Below are 19,754 nucleotides of genomic sequence, written 5' to 3'. Positions count from 1 at the left end.
TGTTAGGTAAGTGAGTGTCATTCTCTCTGGGTGCTTCCTGCTGACACTGGCTCATCGTCTTTGGAACCCAAAGAAAGGAGAATGTTGGTTAAGATTAGGAAGAACAGTCTGTTTATTTGTTATTAAGGTTCTGCTAGGATATCTGGGGTTATGGAAGTACTGTCTGTGAGGTTGGACCAGGGAGAAGATGCCAAGGAAAATCCTGGATCAGTCTGTGAATTGGTTTCAAGTTGTTGGGACAGCTAGACTAGGAATGGAAGTAAAGTTGAGGAGGTTAGGGATTAAAAAAAATATCTTGGATGTGTATTTGAATCTTTTAAGTCTTTTAAGTCCTGTACTTAAGAAATGGGAGTCCTGAACTAAGGAAAAAGAGAGAGGAGATTTTACTCTGAGGAATAGACAGGTGTGTCCTTGTTGGAGGAAGTGTGTTGCTGGGGTGTTCTTTGAGGTTTCAGAACCCATGTAAGGCCCAGTGTTCCCCTTTGTTCTTCCTGCCTGCCTGTGTATCAGGGTGTAAGCCTTAAGCTCCATGTCTACATGGGTGCTTCCTACCATAATGTTAATGAAATAACCTGAAACCATAGGTAAACTCTCAATTAAATCTCTCTTTTGTAAGAGTTGCCTTGGTCATGGTATCTCCCAACATATTAAATCAGTGACTAAGATAGAGCACTGTCGACTTTTCGGGACCTGATAGCTCCAGGTGAACTCTGGGCCCTTCTTTCTTGCAGATGTTTGAGCTCTTCTCTGGTTTCTTGAAGTACTTTCCTGGTGTACACAGACAAATTGCCAAACACCAGCAGGAAATCCTCGACTTCATTGCCCATCATGTGGAAAAGCACAGGGCCACCTTGGACCCCAGTGCTCTACGAGACTTCATCGATACTTACCTTCTGAGGATGGAGAAGGTTAATCCTGCGTGGATGAGAGAGGGGATGGATGAGAGAGAAAAATGGGGATGTGGTCAGAGAAAAAGATGGGAGGGGACAGAGGATGGTGAGGAGAAGAAGAAACAGAGTGGAGGAGATGTAGAATATCTGAAAAAGAAAGAACAGAGAAAAGGAGGGTAAATGACATAGGGAGGAGAGAAGGCATATGTCTGGGAAAGAAACACAAGACAAAGGGCAAGGAACAGAAAGACCACAGAAGAATGAGCCTGGGAGATAAAAGACAATAAATTATAAAAAAGTGAAGTAGAGAGAAAGAGAAGACAGAAGAAACCAACGGAGAGTGTTAAAGCTGACAAATACCAAGCAGTACAAATAGTGTGAGACTCACAAACAGAAAGACAGTGCTCATAAATGTGTTCATCTCCTTGCAAGCCAATCTTGACCATCTCTTCTCTTTCCCATCTGGAACCAGGAGAAGTCAAACCACAACACGGAGTTCCATCACCAGAACCTCATTATGTCTGTGCTCGATCTCTTCTTTGCTGGAACTGAGACTACCAGCACCACCCTCCGCTCTGGCTTCCTGCTCATGCTCAAGTACCCCCATATTGCAGGTGTGCCACATGTGGACTGTTGGGGGATTTTCTAGCTCCCTTTTGCATGCAGGGATTTGTGTGGATGAATGAGACATGGACCACTTACATCTGGAACTCTGAAGGCTTTGTTCTACATCTATACTAATGCAGTGGTGTGTGGTGTGTGAATAAACACTCAGCTGACCAGTTTTCTGTTATTTTCTCCTATCACTAAAAGTTTTATCCAATCATCTATACATCCATCCACCCACTCATCCATTTATCCATTTTTCTTTCCATCTATCAATCTATTCATCCATACATCCCCATGCACCTGTATGCCATCCATCCATCCATCCATCCATCCATCCATCCATCCATCCATGTATCCTTCCTTTCCTCCCTCTATCTCTTCCTTCCACCTTCCTTCAATCTTTACATTAATCTATTATTCATCTTTCTATAAATCCACTTCTCCATTCATCTATTTAATATGTTCATTCACCCACTTATTTGTACACCCATTAATGAACCTGTCATTGGTCTCTCTCTTCAGTCATTCTCACACAACTAAGCACCAACCTATCTAAAGGCCTATTTATTCACTCATCCTTTTATCTTCTTGCCAAACATTTATTCACAAATACTCACATGCACGTACAGATGTATGAAGGCACTTGCATGAGTGTGTCCATGTGCACACACACAGACCAGGCACGTGTGTGTGTGAACAGGCTTGTGCGCACACGCACGCATGCACAACTTGAATCCTTCCTCTTTAATGTCTTCTACCTGTTTAGCAGTGTTCTCCTGCAATTCTTAATGGGATTTTTGTGCTTCCTCTTTAATGTCTTCTACCTGTTTAGCAGTGTTCTCCTGTATTTCTTTAAGTGTGTTATTAAATTCCTTCTTGATGTCCTCTACCATCATCATGAGATATGCTTTTAGATCCTGGTCTAGCTTTTCGGGTGTGTTGGGGTGCCCTGGACTGGGCAAAGTGGGAGTGCAGGTTCTGATGATGGTGTGTGGTGTTGGTTTCTGTTAGTAAGATTATTACGTTTACCTTTCGCCATCTGGTAATCTCTGGAGTTAGTTTTTATAGTTGTCTCTGGTTAGAGATTGTTCATCTAGTGATTCTGTTAGCCTCTATCAGCAGACCTGGGAGACAAGCTCTCTCCTCTGAGTTCCAGTGGTCAGAGCACTCTCTGCAGACAAGCTCTCCACTTACAGGGAAGGTGCACAGATATCTGGCATTTGGACCTCCTCTTGGCTGAAGATGAAGGCCCAAAACAGGACCTTTCCCAGAAGCTGTGTTGCTTTGGCGGGTCACAGAAGCTGTCAGCCTGTGTGGTGCACACTCTAACCTGTGCAGACTATGTTCGGTGGAGTCCCGGAACCAAGATGGCTACCACCAATCTAGTGGCAAAAGCCTCCCGGGCCAGGTGGACACCTGTCCTCTGGCCAGGAAGGTGGCCGGATGTCTGGGGCCCGAAAAGGGTGCTGCCTCAATAGCTCTGTGGCTCCCGCCCGTCCCAGAAGCTGTCAGCTTCTGTGGTGCACACTCTCACCTGTGCCGACTAAGTTCATAAGTTCGGCGGAGTCCCGGAACCAAGATAGCTTCCACCGCTCCTGAGGCAAAAGGCTCCTGGGCTGGGTGGACACCTGTCCTCTGGCTGGCAGGGTGGCCAGATGTCTGGAGCCCGAAAAGGGCGCTGCATCAGAGGTTCTGTGGCTCCCGCCTATTCCAGAAGCTGTCAGCTTCTGTGGTGCACACTCTCACCTGTGCAGACTAAGTTCAGTGGAGTCCCGGAACCAAGATGGCTACCACTGATCCTGAGGCAAAGGACTCCCGGGCCGGGCAGAGACCTGTCCACTGGCTGGAAGGGTGGCCGGATCACCTGAATTCTTAAGATCCCGTGGCTGGTGTTTTGAGTAGGTGGCGTGTGTCAGCCGACTCTGTGCCCTAGCTACCCCAGTGCTGGTCGAACCGGAAGGGGCTTGTGCCCCTACTCAGGCCGAGCTTTCTGCTTCCCTAACTAATGCAGTCTCAGACCTGTGCGATTGGATTGGAGCAGATGCTGTGTTCCACTCACCAGAACTCTTAATATCCCGTGGCGGGTGTTGTGGGTAGCTGGCGGGTGTCAGCCAACTCTGCGCCCTAGCTACCCGGGGGCTGGTCGGACCGGAAGAGGCGTGTGCCCGTACTCAGGCCGGGCTTTCTGCTTCCCTAACTAATGCAGTCTCAGGTCCCGCACGATTGGATTGGTGCAGACGCTGTGTTACACTCACCAGAAGTCTTAAGATCCCGTGGTGGGTGTTGTGGTTAGCTGGCAGGTGTCAGCCGACTCTACACCCTAGCTACCCCAATGCTCTCATTTATTTATTTCAATGAATCAACTTAAGTGTTTTCCTTTGATCAGCAGAGTAGAATAAAATATTGGCGATTGATTCACTCATACACTCACCTCTTCTTCTATTAACAGGTTCCATTTCCTAATACTTTCACTAAGTGGCCTTTGAAATCCCCTTCTGTTTGTCTATCCATTCCCTCACTCATCCACTAGTTGAATCATCTGTTGACTTACAAGTTGCATACACAATCCTGTACTTAGTGTGTTCATTAACTCAGGAATCTGTCCATATACTCATTTATCCATTGATTTTCTTATATATTCATTTTTACATGTGTCTATTGATTGGTTAATTTACTAATCTACAACTTATCTGTTACATTTCTGAGGACATAGCTTCAAGTTCTTAATGTAAAGTTCCATGTCAAGTTGTGGTGTGTGTGAGTGTGTGCATATGTGCATGTGTGTGTGTGTATAGTCAATTCATTGCTAAGGTGATAATTTCTCCTGCTTCTCTCCCCCTAATCCCACTCTTGTCTCATCATGACTGCTCTGAAGTCTCATTGTGCAGTAGTCCTTTTCTGTCTATTTTTCTTTTTTTTAGTAAAATCCTGCTGAAATGAGGTTGAAGCTCATAGAGGAGAGATTTAATATAGTTTTAAACATGGGCACAGAGAGGTAGGCACTTAACAATGGGACAGTTTCTCAGTTTGCCAGCAGGGTCTACTTACTGCACACTGTTTCTGGGTTGTTGGCTGTTAGAATACAATACCATTGCTACAAAGCCAGTAACACAGGTCTATTTTTCCCCTTTTCTGTGCAGAGAAAGTCCAAAAGGAGATTGATCAGGTGATCGGCTCACACCGGCTACCAACTCTTCATGATCGCACCAAAATGCCATACACTGATGCAGTCATCCACGAGATTCAGAGATTTTCAGATATTGTCCCTACTGGAGCACCACACAGAGTGACCAAAGATACGATGTTCCGAGGGTACCTGCTCCCCAAGGTGAGATCAGCTTTGATTCCTCATCGATACTCCCTGAGTGTCCTCACAAACCTCACCCTGTGTTTTCCCTGCATTCTGTTTTACTTAGGTACTGACTGTTTTTCATATGGGATTCAGGGTTTGGTAATATCTTTGTATCTTGTAATGTCTCCTAGAACACTGAGGTGTACCCCATCCTGAGTTCAGTTCTCCATGACCCACAGTACTTTGAACAACCAGACAGCTTCAATCCTGAGCACTTTCTGGATGCCAATGGGGCACTGAAGAAAAGTGAAGCTTTTCTGCCCTTCTCCACAGGTGAGACAGACCTGTGATTTCTTTCCCAGACACTAGAGGGCAGGCCCAAGTTTTGAGACACAAACAGCAATAGGTCCCTGTTTACTGTGTATATCCTAGCTGCCTTTCCTGAACAATCCCATTTAACCTGGCTACAGCCCCCTGAGTGGAGTCCTGAACTAAATGCCTCCAGGTTAGGAGGCTTTTTTTGGAAGTGTTTAAAGGTAATGCTAAGAAATTTAATGCAGTGTCAGGTTGGGTCAGGGGTACATGTCACGCATGATACCCCCTGGTAAAACACATCATGTGACCAGTCTGTTATAATGTTTATTTGTGGAAGAAAGGAGAGTGAGAACTTAGATAAGGGGGACAGATGTGGGCAGAAAGGACAGAAAGAGAAGTTGTCTAGGAACACGATATGTGTGTGTGTATGAGAGAGAGAAGGAGAGAGAGAGAAAGTGAGTGAGAGATGGGGCAATAGAGTAGAGAGAAGGGGGTAGAGAGCAGTCATTTTTATATGCTGTTGATGCTGCATCTGGCTTGCACCTGGCAGGCAGTGGTGGAAGATGATGACGATGCAAGCTGTTGCTAGGTCCCTGGGAGAAGTCTAGTGGAATTGCCTGTAGGCCAACATTCCTCCCTTCTTGTTTAATAAAAATGAGGAACTAGGAAGGGGTCGTGGTGGAGCAGGAGGGTAGTTGTCCTGTTCTTTAAACTACTTCCTGTTAACTTTGGGGTAATTGTCTGTCTTTGGGACCCAAGGAAAATTGGGATGCTGGACAAGTCCTGGGAAAGTTGGATGTTTCACTGATATCCAGGATCTGTGGGACCATCTGCAGCTAGGAAAATGCAGGCCCAGGAGAAGAGCCCGTGAGAGTAGACTGAAGCACGTGAGAGTGGCTTCTCTCAAAGTGTTCTGGATGCAGATTTTGAGTAAACGTGTGGATGAGGCAGGATGCTGAAACACTTCTACCTAGTAGAGGAAGAAAATAAAGTTATGTTAGGGAGAAAACTTTTTTTTAGGTGTACCTTTAAAACCTCTTGGCCCATGTTCTTGATAGTTGGGGAAGGGGAGTCCCAGAACCAGGGGAGGGGGTGGATCCTACCCTCTGGAATAGGCAACAGGTGGGGAAGTTAGGCTGTTGATTGACAAAGGTACTTATCCAGATGGAGTCCATTTGACCCATAAGAGGTGAATCACAGTATGTTTCCTGAAGCTTACAAGAGTCTTTTTAAGTTTACAAAATTCACATTGTAGAAAAAGGTAGCAAATACCATATTGTGTTTTATAGTAGAGGCCTGGTAAACAATATTTGTGAAAAACATGAATAGTCTTTAAGGTGAGCTCAGAGAATACAGAAACCTTCCATGGAGCAGAAAGGGCAAGAGGGACTTTTCCCCTCTATTCAGAACACTGAATATATATACATTTAGCACAATGAGAAACACCTTTAAGTTTATAGTTAAAAGACAACCAAAGGAAGCTTAACATCTTGAACTTGTGAGTATGATAGAGAATGGTACTGTGGTGAGTTTTACCAGAGTTAGACTAATAATTTATTAGCACTTCATTGATTAATGTTAGAACTCTGAACTTTTGAAGTCCTAATATAGTAGTAGCATAGTGAGGGAAAGAAATCTGAAGAATTTTTGCCCCTTTTATGAATGTTAAACCACTTTCATATCACCACCCAAGTTTTTCACATCCTCCAGGCGTCACAACTTGAATTTACCAAGCTCAAAACATTTTCTTAGATTCTAAAAACAGTTTCTTAGATCCTCATAACTAAGCCTTTCATATCCTCGGATTCGTATAAAGTTTACCACTTTTTCCTATCTTATTTACCATGAGATTCAGGTGGTTGATCATTGGGAGCAGACACTGCAAATTGAGTTCCTTTAGATAAGAGAAGAGCAAAAGTCTACATCTGAAACCTGTTATCTTTTAACAGAAGCCTGTGAGCAAGCCAGACCTGGTTACCTTTCTAATAACAGATCTGGTAGTTTTAACTAGCTAATGAATTGACTAATGAACTAATGTGTTGGTTGATTACTTTTGGGTAAAGAGCTAGTTGCCATTTGTCCTCTAACTGTCAAGCTATACAGTTAGCTTAGCTGTCAATGTGATCAGAGATCTGAGAAGGGTAAATTATAATCTAGGTGCCTTATATTAATTAAAATGACAGATTAGTTCATAGTCCACTACCTAGACGGCTTTCCCAGATTCCTATGGTCTCCATTGCAACACAGCAAAGGCAGTCAATCTGTCAGGGCCAGAAGATGAGAGACTTTTTAATTTTCCCTGTGGAGGAGGAACATGGGAGAGAAAAAAAAATCAACTCTCTGGGTGTTCTCTTTCTGTTTGTCCACAGTTCAGGCCAGTTCCTGACAGTGGGCAAGACATTGGGGCAGTCTTACCTAATGGTTGGGATATTACAATCCAGATGGAGTTCTTCATCACCGTGTCTATATATTCTTAGTGACCTTGAGGGAGGGTCACCATTTGGATTTGTGAGTTTCTGTCTGTCTGTCATAGTAAGTTTAAACATTTAATGCCACATTCATCTGCTCTCTGACAGGCTTTAAGGCTAGTACCTATGAAGTATATCTAGGTTTAACAACTTATGTTTATTTCTAGTTATCTGCTCTAAACTGTACCTAGCAAACATAAAACAGGATGCTAAATAACGCTTAATATTGCAATTAACTGCATCAGCTCTTAGTATGCCTTTAAATATAATTTTGATCTCATTAAAGGATATGATCATTTATAAGATAACCGACTATCAATTTGTATTTAATTATAGTAGTTTTTATGACACTAGAACTGTTATAGTAGCTTTTGAGACTAGAACCTGTTAGGTTTGAGCCTTAAAAAAAAGCATGACTTTTGAATTGACATTCTTTTAGCATCAGAACAATACCCTTCAATCTATAAACATAGTCTATAAAGAGACTGGAAACTTTTTGATCTTTATATGGTATATCATCATAAAAATCTATAGCTTATAAAAGTCTTAAGGCTATATTACAGCTTAATAACATTAGCCAAAAGAGAGGCAAGCATATTTTTTTTTTTTTTTTTTGGTTTTTCGAGACAGGGTTTCTCTGTAGCCCTGGCTGTCCTGGAACTCACTTGGTAGACCAGGCTGGCCTCGAACTCAGAAATCCACCTGCCTCTGCCTCCCAAGTGCTGGGATTAAAGGCGTGAGCCACCACGCCCGGCGTACAAGCATATTTTTAAGGCAGTAATCTGTAACCTTTTTAAGGTTGTAAAACTGCCCAAATAATATTAAAATACACTACAATGGAAAGAGTAAAGACCTAGGGTAATATTGTAAACCATTTGTCTAGGACAGTACAGAAATCATACAAATGTCTTATCGCAATTCTAAAGTACCATTGGAGACCTGCTTCCCTGTTCTGCTGAAGGCACCTGCTGCTGTTAATCAAGATGGCAGTGAAGCTATGACTTCCCATAACAGAGAGGGCTGCCAGGTGTGTGACTGCCCTTAATTAAGATGGTGGTAAAGCTATAGCTTCATCTGCTCCAGCCCTTAGTAAAGATGACAACTAGCCATGTGTTGGTTATATCCCAAAATGGAATCATGTTGCATGATTTAAGGTTATCTAAGCATAGAATTTCAGTTACTAACTCCAAGTTATGAGTTTTAGCCACATCTAATAAGTCGATAATCCTGTTTTGACCATGGATTTAAAAAACATGCCTGTGTCCGAAAAGCGTTAGCAATAACGTATTTTTTTAGAGCTAGCAATAAAGTAAAACAGCATAAAATAGCAGGGGAACAGTTTGAAACCATTTCAAAATTATCCATATTTAAATAGCATCTGAATCCCTGTTATATCCAATGGCCAGTAAACCAAGGGTTGAATTAGCCATAGGTGGCTGGTGTTAGGAGAAAAAAAACCTACATTCATTCACATTTGTCCATACCAACTTAAAATATGATACTTGTTGCTTTTTTAGCCTTAAAGGAGACACAATAATAAATAGTTCATTAGGGCTCAGAAGTTCTATAATTTTTGCTTCATCCTGTGTGGTCATCTTAAGATGGTAGTCACATGGCTGGTTGAAAGCCATGTGACTGACATGACTACAGATATTTAAAATATTGTTTTTAGTAGATCTATTTCTTATATTTTTCTTAAATGAGAATTGTATCCAAATTAAATGTGCATAGACACAGAGTTAAATCCAAATTACATACATATAGAGTTGAATTTGCAGAACATATATATGTCCTTAACAAGAGCTGAATAAAGACAAATATTGTTGCAGATTATATAGCCTTTAATCCTTACCCAGTGAACAACTTATAAATACTCAGATGAGAGTTTACAGCATAACCTTACTATATAATTTTTTATTTTGAGAGCAGAATGTAAAGAAACCAGAGATGAAAGATTTTTAAGAGTGGGGAAGTAGAACTTTAAGTGTAGGGCAAAGCAAGTATATACATAAGATATTTGAGAATCAGTTGACTGTGTCAGTGAGAATCTGGAAGTTAGGAATAAAATCTGAGTCCATGAAAGGTGACAGAATGCTCCTAGTATAGGCCAGCTGCACAAGGGGAGGGGTGCAAGAGTCCACATGGGCATACCAAGAGCCAGAGCCAGGGGATGAGTAGGTAGAGTTTGGAATAAATTCTCAGACAAACAATCCATAAGACTTAGGAAATCATGGCTAGGCACGAGAGCAGCCATTGGCAGGAACAGGTGTGTACCCCTTCCAGACTATGGGGTATATGTAGAGAGGGGGACCAGTCAGGAAGAAACAGAGCCTGCACAAAAGAGAAATAGAATCCAGTTGCTTTCCCTGATTGCTTGTAGGACTGGTGTAGTGGCTGGAGGTTTTCTAAGAGGCATCCCAAGGGGTTGAGAAGGTATGGAAAGCCTTCCAGTAGAAGAAGGGAAGGGAAATGTCACTGCACTCTGCAGTCATGGGCGTCTTTAGGTATTTGGGAGGACAACATGAAGCCCAAGACATTCAGTGGGTCATCATCACAACTCAAGGGAGGTCAGTAGCTAACTCAGAGGAGAGACTGGGTGCCTGTTTTCAGGACTTTTGAGGAACTCAGGAGGCAAGAACATGAACTGAGCTCTTGTGGAGGTTTTTATCTACTGAAAAGGGTGCAGTAGTCCAGTAGGGCCTAAGAAAACTGCAGGATTGCAGCTCCAAGGATGGTGGGATCGGGATAGGTGAGAAGTATCAGAGGAATGCCAGGCATTGAAAGATCATTTCTTCCACCTCTGGGTGATGTTAAAGAGGAGAAGCTGGTGGAGGGGGGGAGGGGAGGGAGTAATCAGGAGAGGGTCAGTGAGTGGGATATAAAGTGAATAAGTAAATTAGCTGTCTCTTGTGAGGCTATGCCAGTGCCTGGCAAATACAGAAGTGGATGCTCACAGTCAGCTATTGGATGGAACACAGGGCCCCCAAGGAGGAGCTAGAGAAAGTACCCAAGGAGCTAAAGGAGTCTGCAACCCTATAGGTGGGACAACAGTATGAACTAACCAGTACCCCCAGAGCTCGTATCTCTAGCTGCATATGTAGCAGAAGACAGCCTAGTTGGCCATCATTGGGAAGAGAGGCCACTTGGTCTTGCAAACTTTATATACCCTAGTACAGAGGAACTCTAGGGCCAAGAAGTCGGAGTGGGTGGGTAGGGGAGCAGGTTGGGGGGAGGGTATAGGGGATTTTCAGGATAGCATTTGAAATGTAAATGAAGAAAATACTTAATAAAAATTAGAAAAAGAAAAAAATTAATCTGGACCCTCAAGATCTTTCAAACACTGGACCACCAAACAGACAGCATACCATCTGATATGATGCCCCCAATATACATACAGTAGAGGACTTTTAGGTCTATATTCATTCAGAGATTATGAACCTAACACTCGAGACTGGAAGCCCCAGGGAGTTTAGAGGCCAAATGGGGTGGAGGATAGGAGCATTCATGTGGAGACAGAGTGTGGTGGGGAGGAGGTGTGGTATGTGGTGCATTTGGAGGGGGTGGGAATTTAATATGGAGTATAAAAATGAATTGCAAGTAAAATAAAATTAAAAAAAGCCCCCCCCCAAAGTAAAATAAAATGACCAAAATGAAAGCTTAGGTAATTATTGTTGGTGGATGTGGTGACAAGCAATCTGTCAGCCATAAAGTGTAGTTGTTGCAGGTGGCATTGTGTTGGATGTAGGGTCCTGGTGTGTGACTTAGACCCACACGAATCACAAGCACCTCAAGAGCCTCCCAAGTCTCTTGGCACCAATGTTATGAAATATAACTCAGTGGCAGGCAGGGCTAAGGGGATACCTGACAAGCCCTTGCCAAGGTGTCCACCAGAGAAATCACACCATGAGACAGATCTAGTATAAGGGCAGTTTATTTGGGGGGGGATCTGGAGAAGGGTTGAGGACAGAAAGAAGGACAGAAAGAGAAGTCAGCTGGGAACATGTGGGGGCATAGGGAAAGAGAGGGGTGGGGGTAGAGCAGAAGGAAAGAGAGAGTCGGGGTCTGGGGTAGTGAGCTGTCCTTTTTATACGCTGCCACTGCTACATCTTGTTCCCACCTGTCAGGAAATGGCCACAGATGCTGCTGTAAGCTATTGCTAGGTACCTGGGGGAAACCTAGGGCAACACTCTGTAAGCCAACACTCTAGACCCGAGCAAATTCATTTTCTTAAGAAACAACAGCATGGACAACCAACATGAGCTGGGTAGAATCTTGGAGCCAGGGAGTCATTCATCTCTGAGCACTGGGGAGATGGGGCATGTCTTGATATGCTTGTCCCCGTTAGCATACTCTGGCTCGTTATGTTGTAAAAGAAATAAAACTCGTTATGTTGTAAAAGAAATAAAACTCATGAGCATTTATTTGAGCCAAAGAACCATTCATGATAGTCATTTTCCTGACCCAGAGTAAGTTCAGAGTTACAGCACCTGTCAGTGTCAGCAGGCTGTATTCATAGACAAAAGAGGTAGCCGGGCCTGCACACACAGCTTGATTGATGTCAGCTCCATTTCTGCCTTACTTGGCCATGCAGGAGGACTTGGCAGGACAGGATTGGTCAACTTTAAGAGTGACTGAGACTTGTTCTTCTTTGGAAGAATATAATCTTAAGTCACAGTGTAGTCTAGTTGACTAGTGTTTGGTTATTTTGTTACATATAGAAGCTGCAGTCAGTTTAACAGACTGGATAGGATGGAATCATGGAAACTTTGTGCTCATGTTTCTTGCTTTCCTTTTTTCTTTTTTAAATTATTAACTTTACATCCTGGATGACTGACCCCCAATCCTGATCTTCCCCCTCCCCCCATCTCAGTGCCTCCCCCTACTCCCTCCCTCCATTTTTTCCTGAGAGGGTGGAGGACCCCTGTGGGTATCCCCCAACCCTGGCACATCAAGTCTCTGTAGGGTTAGGCTCATCCTCTCACTGAGGCCGGACAAGATGGCCCAGTTAGAAGACTATATCCCACAGAGAGGCAACAGCTTTAGGGATAGTTCCCGCTCCAGTTGTTCAGGACCACATGAAGATTGAGCTGCATATCTGCTACATATGTGCAGGGATTGGGGTGGGGGTGGATAGGTTTAGTCTCTGTATGCTCTTTGATTGGTGGTTCAGACTCTAAGAGGCCCCAAGGGTCCTGGTTAGTTGACTCTGTTGGTCTTCTTGTGGCATTCTTATCCTCTTTGGGGCCCTCAATTCTTCCATAAGAGTTTCTGAGTTCTGTCCAATGTTTGTCTGTGGATATCTGCATCTGTTTCAGTCAGCTGCTGGGTGGAGCCTCTCAGAGGACAGCTATGGTAGGCTCTTGTCTGCAAGCACAACAGTATCATTAATAGTGTCAGGGATTGGTGTTTGCTCATTGGATGGTGGGGCTGGTTATTGTTTGCCATTTCCACAGACTCGGCTCTATCTTTGTTCTTTCATTTCTTTTAGACAGGACAAATTTTTGATCAAAAGTCTGTGGGTGGGTTAGTGTCCTTATCCATCCACTGGGGTCCTGCCTGGCTCTTCAGATTCCATATCCCCATAGCTATGTATCTCAGCTAACGTCACTGCCCATAGCCTCTGGGGGCCTCCCCCATCCTGGGTCTCTGGGGTTTCCTAGAGATTCCCCCATCTGGACCAGCCCCCACCCTGCCATGGCAACTGAAAAAATCCATTCATTCTCCTGTTCCTCTCTCCTGTCTCTTTTCACACCTGATCCTGTCCCCCCATTACCCTCCACATGCCCTCTCCCACAGTTCCCTCCCTCTTTCTGCCTCCTATCTATTTTATTCCCCCTTCTAAGTGAGCTTCAAGCATCCTCACTTGGGCCTTTCTAATTGTTTAGCTTCTTTGAGTCTTTGTGGTATATCACTGGTATACTGTACTTTTTGGCTAATATCCACTAATTACTGAGTACAGACTGTGCATGTGTTTTTGGGTTTGAATTACCTCACACAGATGGTACTTTTTAGTTCCATTTGCCTGCAAAATTCTTTTAACATTTTTCCTATTTGAATTGTAGGGTGATGGTCAAAGCCCTTGTTGTTTAGTGCATTGGACACGGATGTCTAAATGGGTTTAGGGATGTGACAATCCAAAATCTATATAATGGATGGGTGCTCACATGGATCATTTTCTGTTCCTACAGGAAAGCGCATTTGTCTTGGTGAAAGCATTGCCCGCAACGAGTTGTTCCTTTTCTTCACGTCCATCCTCCAGAACTTCTCGGTGGCAAGCCATGTTGCTCCTAAGGACATTGACCTCACTCCCAAGGAGAGTGGTATTGGAAAAATACCTCCAACGTACCAGATCTGCTTCTTGGCCCGCTGATTGGGCTGAGGCACACAGGTGGCCCCACTTCTTTTGAGAATGGCTCTATTTTTGTGCCTCTGAGAGAGCTGCTAGAAAACAGAATGCAGGTTGCTGCTCACATCTTTCCTCCTATTGTGGTTCTCCACAGCTGGAAGGTTTGTTCTTCCCTGTGAATGGCACTGGAGAAAACAATCAACTATCTTTCTTGATTTGTGAACAGAGATTTCTGGAGTCCACATCTCACTTCCCTCTTCCTCCCAACTTATGAGCTCTGCACACTCTGTGATTTGTGCTAATGGACCCTGTGAAACATCTGAATTATATGTCTACAGACTTGCCTAGTATGTATGGTTTAGGTAAACAGAATCATATAGTGTGTGATGTTTGGTGTCTCGTGCCTTTACTTCACATAATATTATCTAGGATTCTATATTCTACAGGCCACAGCCACACACCATCATGGGTTTTTTTCATGCTCTTTTTTTATTAGATATTTTCTTTATTTACAATTCAAATGGTATCCTGAATGTTCCCTATAACCTCCCCAATGCCCTGCTCCCCTACCCACTACTCCCACTTCTTGGCCCTGGAATTCCTCTGTGCTGGGGTATATAAAGTTTGCAAGACCAAGGGGCCTCTCTTCCCAATGATGGTCGACTAAGCTGTCTTCTGCTACATATGCAGCTAGAGATACGAGCTCTGGGGGTACTGGTTAGTTCATATTGTTTTTCCACCTATAGAGTTGCAGACCCTTTCAGCTCCTTGGGTACTTTCTCTAGCTCCTCCATTCGGGGCCCTGTATTCCATCCTATAGATGACTGTGATCCTCCACTTCAGTATTTGCCAGGAACTGGCATAGCCTCACAAGAGACTGCTATATCAGGGGCCTTTCGGCAAAATCTTGCTGGCATATGCAATAGTGTCTGGGTTTGGTATCTGATTATGGGATGGATCTCTGGGTGGGGTAGTGTCAGGGTGGTCCATCCTTTCATCTCAGCTAAAAACTTTTTTTCTGTAACTCCTTCCATGGCGGTTTTGTTTCCTATTCTAAGGAGGAATATAGTATCCACACTTTGGTCTTCATTCTTCTTGAGTTTCATGTGTTTTGCAAATTGTATCTTGGGTATTATAAGTTTCTGGGCTAATATCCACTTATCAGTGAGTGCATATGAAGTGACTTATTTTGTGATTGGGTTACCTCACTAAGGATGATATTCTCCAGATCCATTCATTTGCCCAAGAGTTTCATAAATTCATTGTTTTTAATAGCTGAATAGTACTCCATTGTGTAAATGTACCACATTTTCTGTATCCAATCCTCTGTTGAGGGACATCTGGGTTCTTTCCAGCTTCTGGCTATTATAAATAAGGCTGCTATGAACATAGTGGAGCATGTGTCCTTATTACAAGTTGGAACATCTTCTGGGTATATGCTCAGGAGAGGTATTGCTGGATATTCCAGTAGTACTATGTCCAATTTTCTAAGGAACCACCAATCTGATTTCCAGAGTGGTTGTACCAGCTTGCAATCCCACCAGCAATGGAGGAGTGTTCCTCTTTCTCCACATCCTCGCCAGCATCTGCTGTCACCTGAATTTTTGATCTTAGCCATTTTGACTGGAGTGAGATAGAATCTCAAGGTTGTTTTAATTTGCATTTCCCTGATGATTAAGGATGCTGAACATTTTTTCAGGTGCTTCTCAGCCATTCGGTATTCCTCAGGTGAGAATTATTTGTTTAGCTCTGTACCCTATTTTTTAACGTGTTTATTTGAATTTCTGGGGACCAGCTTCTTGAGCTTTTTGTATATATTGGATATTAGTCCCCTATCAGTTTTCGGATTGGTAAAAACCCTTTCCCAATTTGTTGGTGCCTTTTTGTCTTATTGACAGTGTATTTTGCCTTACAGAAGCTTTACAATTTTATGAGGTCCCATTTGTCAATTCTTGATCTTACAGCACAAGGCATTGCTGTTCTGTTTAGGATTTTTTCCCCCGTGCCCATATCTTTGAGGCTTTCCCCCACTTTCTCCTCCATAAATTTCAGTGTCTCTAGTTTTATGTGGAGTTCTTTGATCCACTGAGACTTGAGCTTTGTACAAGGAGATAAGAATGGATCAATTTGCAGTCTTCTACATGATAACCACCAGTTGTGCCAGCACCATTTGTTGAAAATGCTGTCTTTTTTCCACAAGGGATGGTTTTAGCTCCCTTGTCAAAGATCAAGTGACCATAGGTGTGTGGGTTCATTTCTGTGTCTTCAATTCTATTCCATTGATCTACCTGTCTGTCACTGTACTAGTACCATGCAGTTTTTTTTTTTTTTAATCTCAATTGCTCTGTAGTACAGCTTTAGGTCAGGTATGGTGATTCCACCAGTGTTTCTTTTATTTTTGAGAAAAGTTTTTGCTATCCTAGGTTTTTTATTATTCCAGATGAATTTGCAAATTGCCCTTTTGAACTCAGTGAAGTATTTAGTTGGAATTTTGATGGGAATTGCATTGAATCTGTAGATTGCTTTCAGAAGAATAACCATTTTGACTATATAAATCCTGCCAATCCATGAGCATGGAAGATCTTTCCATCTTCTAAGATCTTCTTTAATTTCTTTCTTCAGAGACTTGAAGTTCTTATCATACAGATCTTTCACTTCCTTAGAGTCACACCAAGGTATTTTATATTATTTGTGACTATTGTGAAGGGTGTTGTTTCCCTAATTTCTTTCTCAGCCTATTTATCCTTTCTGTAGAGAACGACCATTGACTTGTTTGAATTAATTTTATATTCAGCTACTGCACTGTACCTGTTTATCAGGTTTAAGAGTTCTCTGGTGGAATTTTTAGGGTCACATATATACTATCATATCATCTGCAAAAAGTGATATTTTGACTTCTTCCTTTCCAATTTTTATCCCCTTGATCTCCTTTTGTTGTCGAATTGCTCTGGCTAGGGCTTCAAGTACTATATTGAATAGGTAGGGAGAAAGTGGGCAGCCTCATCTAGTCCCTGATTTTAGTGGGATTGCTTTGAGTTTCTTTCCATTTAGTTTGATGTTGGCTAGTTGTTTGCTGTAGATTGCTTTTATTATGTTTAGGTATGGGCCTTGAATTTTTGATAATTCCAAGGCTTTTTCATGAAGGGGTGTTGGATTTTGTCAAGTGCTTTCTCCGCATCTAACGAGGTGATCATGTGGTTTTTGTCTTTGAGTTTGTTTATATAGTGAATTATGTTAATGGATTTCTGTATATTAAACCATCCTTGCATCCCTGGGATGACGTCTACTTGGTCATGATGGATGTTCGTTTTGATGTGTCCTTTGATTCAGTTTTCGAGGGTTTTATTGAGTAATTTTGCATTGATATTCATAAGAGAAATTGGTCTGAAGTATTTTTTCTTTGATGGACTTTTGTTTGGTTTAGGTATCAGAGTAATTGTGGCTTCATAGAATGAATTGGGTAGAGTACCTTCTGTTTCAATTTAGTGGAATAGTTTGAGGAGAGTTGGAATTACATCTTCTTTGCAGGTCTGCTAGAACTCTGCACTAAAAAAATCTGGTCCTTGCCTTTTTTTGGTTGGGAGACCATTGATGACTGCTTCTATTTCTTTAGGGGAAATGGGACTGTTTATATCATTAATCTGATCCTGATTTAACTTTGGTACTTGGTATCTGTCTATGAAGTTGTCCATTTCATCCAGGTTTTCCAGTTTTGTTGAGCCTTTTGTAGTAGGGTATGATGATTCTTTGGATTTTCTCAGGATCTGTTGTTATGTCTCCCTTTTCATTTCTGATTTTGTTAATAAGAATACTGTCCCTGGCCCTCTATTGAGTCTGGCTAAGGGTTTATCTATCTTGTTGATTTTCTCAAAGAACCAGCTCCTCGTTTGGTTGATTCTTAGAATAGTTCTTTTTGTTTCCACTTGGTTGATTTCAACCCTGAGTTTGATCATTTCCTGCCATCTATTCCTCTTGGTTGAATTTGCTTCCTTTAGTTCTAGAGCTTCTAGGTGTGCTGTCAGGCTACTAGTGTATGCTCTCTCTAGTTTCTTTTTGGAGGCACTCAGGGCTATAAGTTTTCCTCTTAGGACTGCCTTCATTGTGTCCCATTAATTTGGATATGTTGTGGGCTCATTTTCATTAAACTCTAAAATGCCTTTAATTTTTTTTTTTATTTCTTCCTTGACCAAGGTATCATTGAGTAGAGTGATGTTCAGTTTCCATGTGAATGTTGACTTTCTATTATTTATGCTGTTATTGAAGATCAGTCTTAGTTCATGGTGATCTGATAGGATGCATGTCATAATTTCAATACTTTTGTATCTGTTGAGACCTGTTTTGTGGCGGATTATATGGTCAATTTTAGAGGAGGTACCATGTGGTGCTGAGAAGAATGTATATCCTTTTGTTTTAGGATAAAATTTTCTTTAGATATCAATTAAATCCATTTGTTTAATAACTTCTGTTAGTGTCCATATGTCTGTGTTTAGTTTCTGTTTCCAGGATCTGTCAATTGTTAAGAGTGGGTTGCTGAAATCTCCCACTATTATTGTGTGAGGTGCAATGTGTGCTTTGAACTTAGTAATGTTTCTTTAATGAATGTGGCTGCTCTTGCATTTGGAACATAGATATTCAGAATTGAGAGTTCATTTTGGTAGATTTTACCTTTGATGAGTATGAAGTGTCCCTCTTTGTCTTTTTTGATAACTTTGAGTTGAAAAAAATATGGAATGGTTGCCGTCATCTTTTCGCAGGGACCATGCTAATCTTCTCTCTATCGTTCCAATTTTAGTATATGTGCTGCTGAAGTGAACATTCATGCTCTTTCTTAGCATACTCTTCTTGTATCTTCAGTCTACGCAAGGCCTGTTCAGCCCATGGCCCCTGAGCTGAATGCTTCTGACCTCAGATTCCTGTATGTTTCTCCTGAAATCTCCTAAGAACCACACCAATGCCTTCATTAGTAAGGGTTCTGTAAAGGAACAGAACTGACAGAAGCAATCAATCAGTCAATCAATCACTCAATCAATCAGTCTGTCTATAGATCTGCCCTCTCTCTTATATCTCTCTCATATATGTGTATATGTTTATATATATCTATTGATTATGTATATATTCACTGTGTATTTATGTATATGTGTATGTATCATCTATTAAGTATCTATGATGTATGTATGTATGTATGTATGTATGTATCTATCTATCTATCTATCTATCTATCTATCTATCTATCTATCTATCTATCATCCATCTCTCTATGGGACTTATTAGATTTGCTAACAGTCTATGTCTGAGTAGTACAACAATGATTGTCCCATAATGGAAAGACTAAGGATTGGATAGTTATCGAACCATGAGGTTGTTAAGTTTCCTCTGTCCCATGCAGTGCTGCAGTCCTGGAAGGTGTCTGGAGAGTTGCTGGTATTTCCATCTCTGGTGCAATCCAGATGAAGTTGGATTTATTACCAGCCATAGCAACAGATTAGATGAACTTGCCAGGGAGAGTGAGGACAGGCAGAAAAAAAGCACAATTTTCTTTTTTCCTGTGTCTGTCAGCAGGAAGTGTGACCCAGGTTTAGTGAGGGTCTTCTTACTTTATATAATCTGATCAAGGACTCCCTCTCAAGAGTGCCCAGCAGCTTGGGTTTTAGTTGATACCAGGTGCAGTCAAGTTAAAACACACACCACAAGAGCAGCCACCACAATACCTAGACATCCGAACTTCCTGATATCTTAATATATGTCTTTGTTTTAGGATTTCTATTGCTGTGAAGAGACACCATGACCAAGGCAACTCTTATAAAGGACAACATTTAATTGGAGCTGGTTTATAG

General features: G+C 42.1%; 1 protein-coding gene and 1 pseudogene across 1 annotated transcript in view; one reads left to right on the top strand and one right to left on the bottom strand.

The window, feature by feature from the left end:
* LOC110298448 (cytochrome P450 2B9-like) overlaps window positions 1-14,307 on the top strand; it is a 47,320-nt gene extending 33,013 nt beyond the window's left edge. The window contains exons 5-9 of the mRNA XM_021167702.2: window positions 732-908; window positions 1,363-1,504; window positions 4,640-4,827; window positions 4,983-5,124; window positions 13,763-14,307. Coding sequence (XP_021023361.2) covers window positions 732-908; window positions 1,363-1,504; window positions 4,640-4,827; window positions 4,983-5,124; window positions 13,763-13,944 — 831 coding nt within the window. The 3' untranslated portion in view covers window positions 13,945-14,307. The remainder of the gene's footprint in view (window positions 1-731; window positions 909-1,362; window positions 1,505-4,639; window positions 4,828-4,982; window positions 5,125-13,762) is intronic.
* A 4,332-nt stretch (window positions 14,308-18,639) lies between these two features.
* Window positions 18,640-18,736, bottom strand: LOC115031706 (U6 spliceosomal RNA; annotated as a pseudogene).
* Between the last annotated feature and the right edge of the window lie 1,018 nt (window positions 18,737-19,754).

The sequence above is a fragment of the Mus caroli genome, unplaced genomic scaffold (assembly GCF_978045245.1).
Source record: "Mus caroli unplaced genomic scaffold, Mus_caroli_1 scaffold_8, whole genome shotgun sequence".
Lineage (NCBI taxonomy): Eukaryota > Metazoa > Chordata > Mammalia > Rodentia > Muridae > Mus > Mus caroli.
This window is presented reverse-complemented; position numbering and strand designations above follow the sequence as displayed.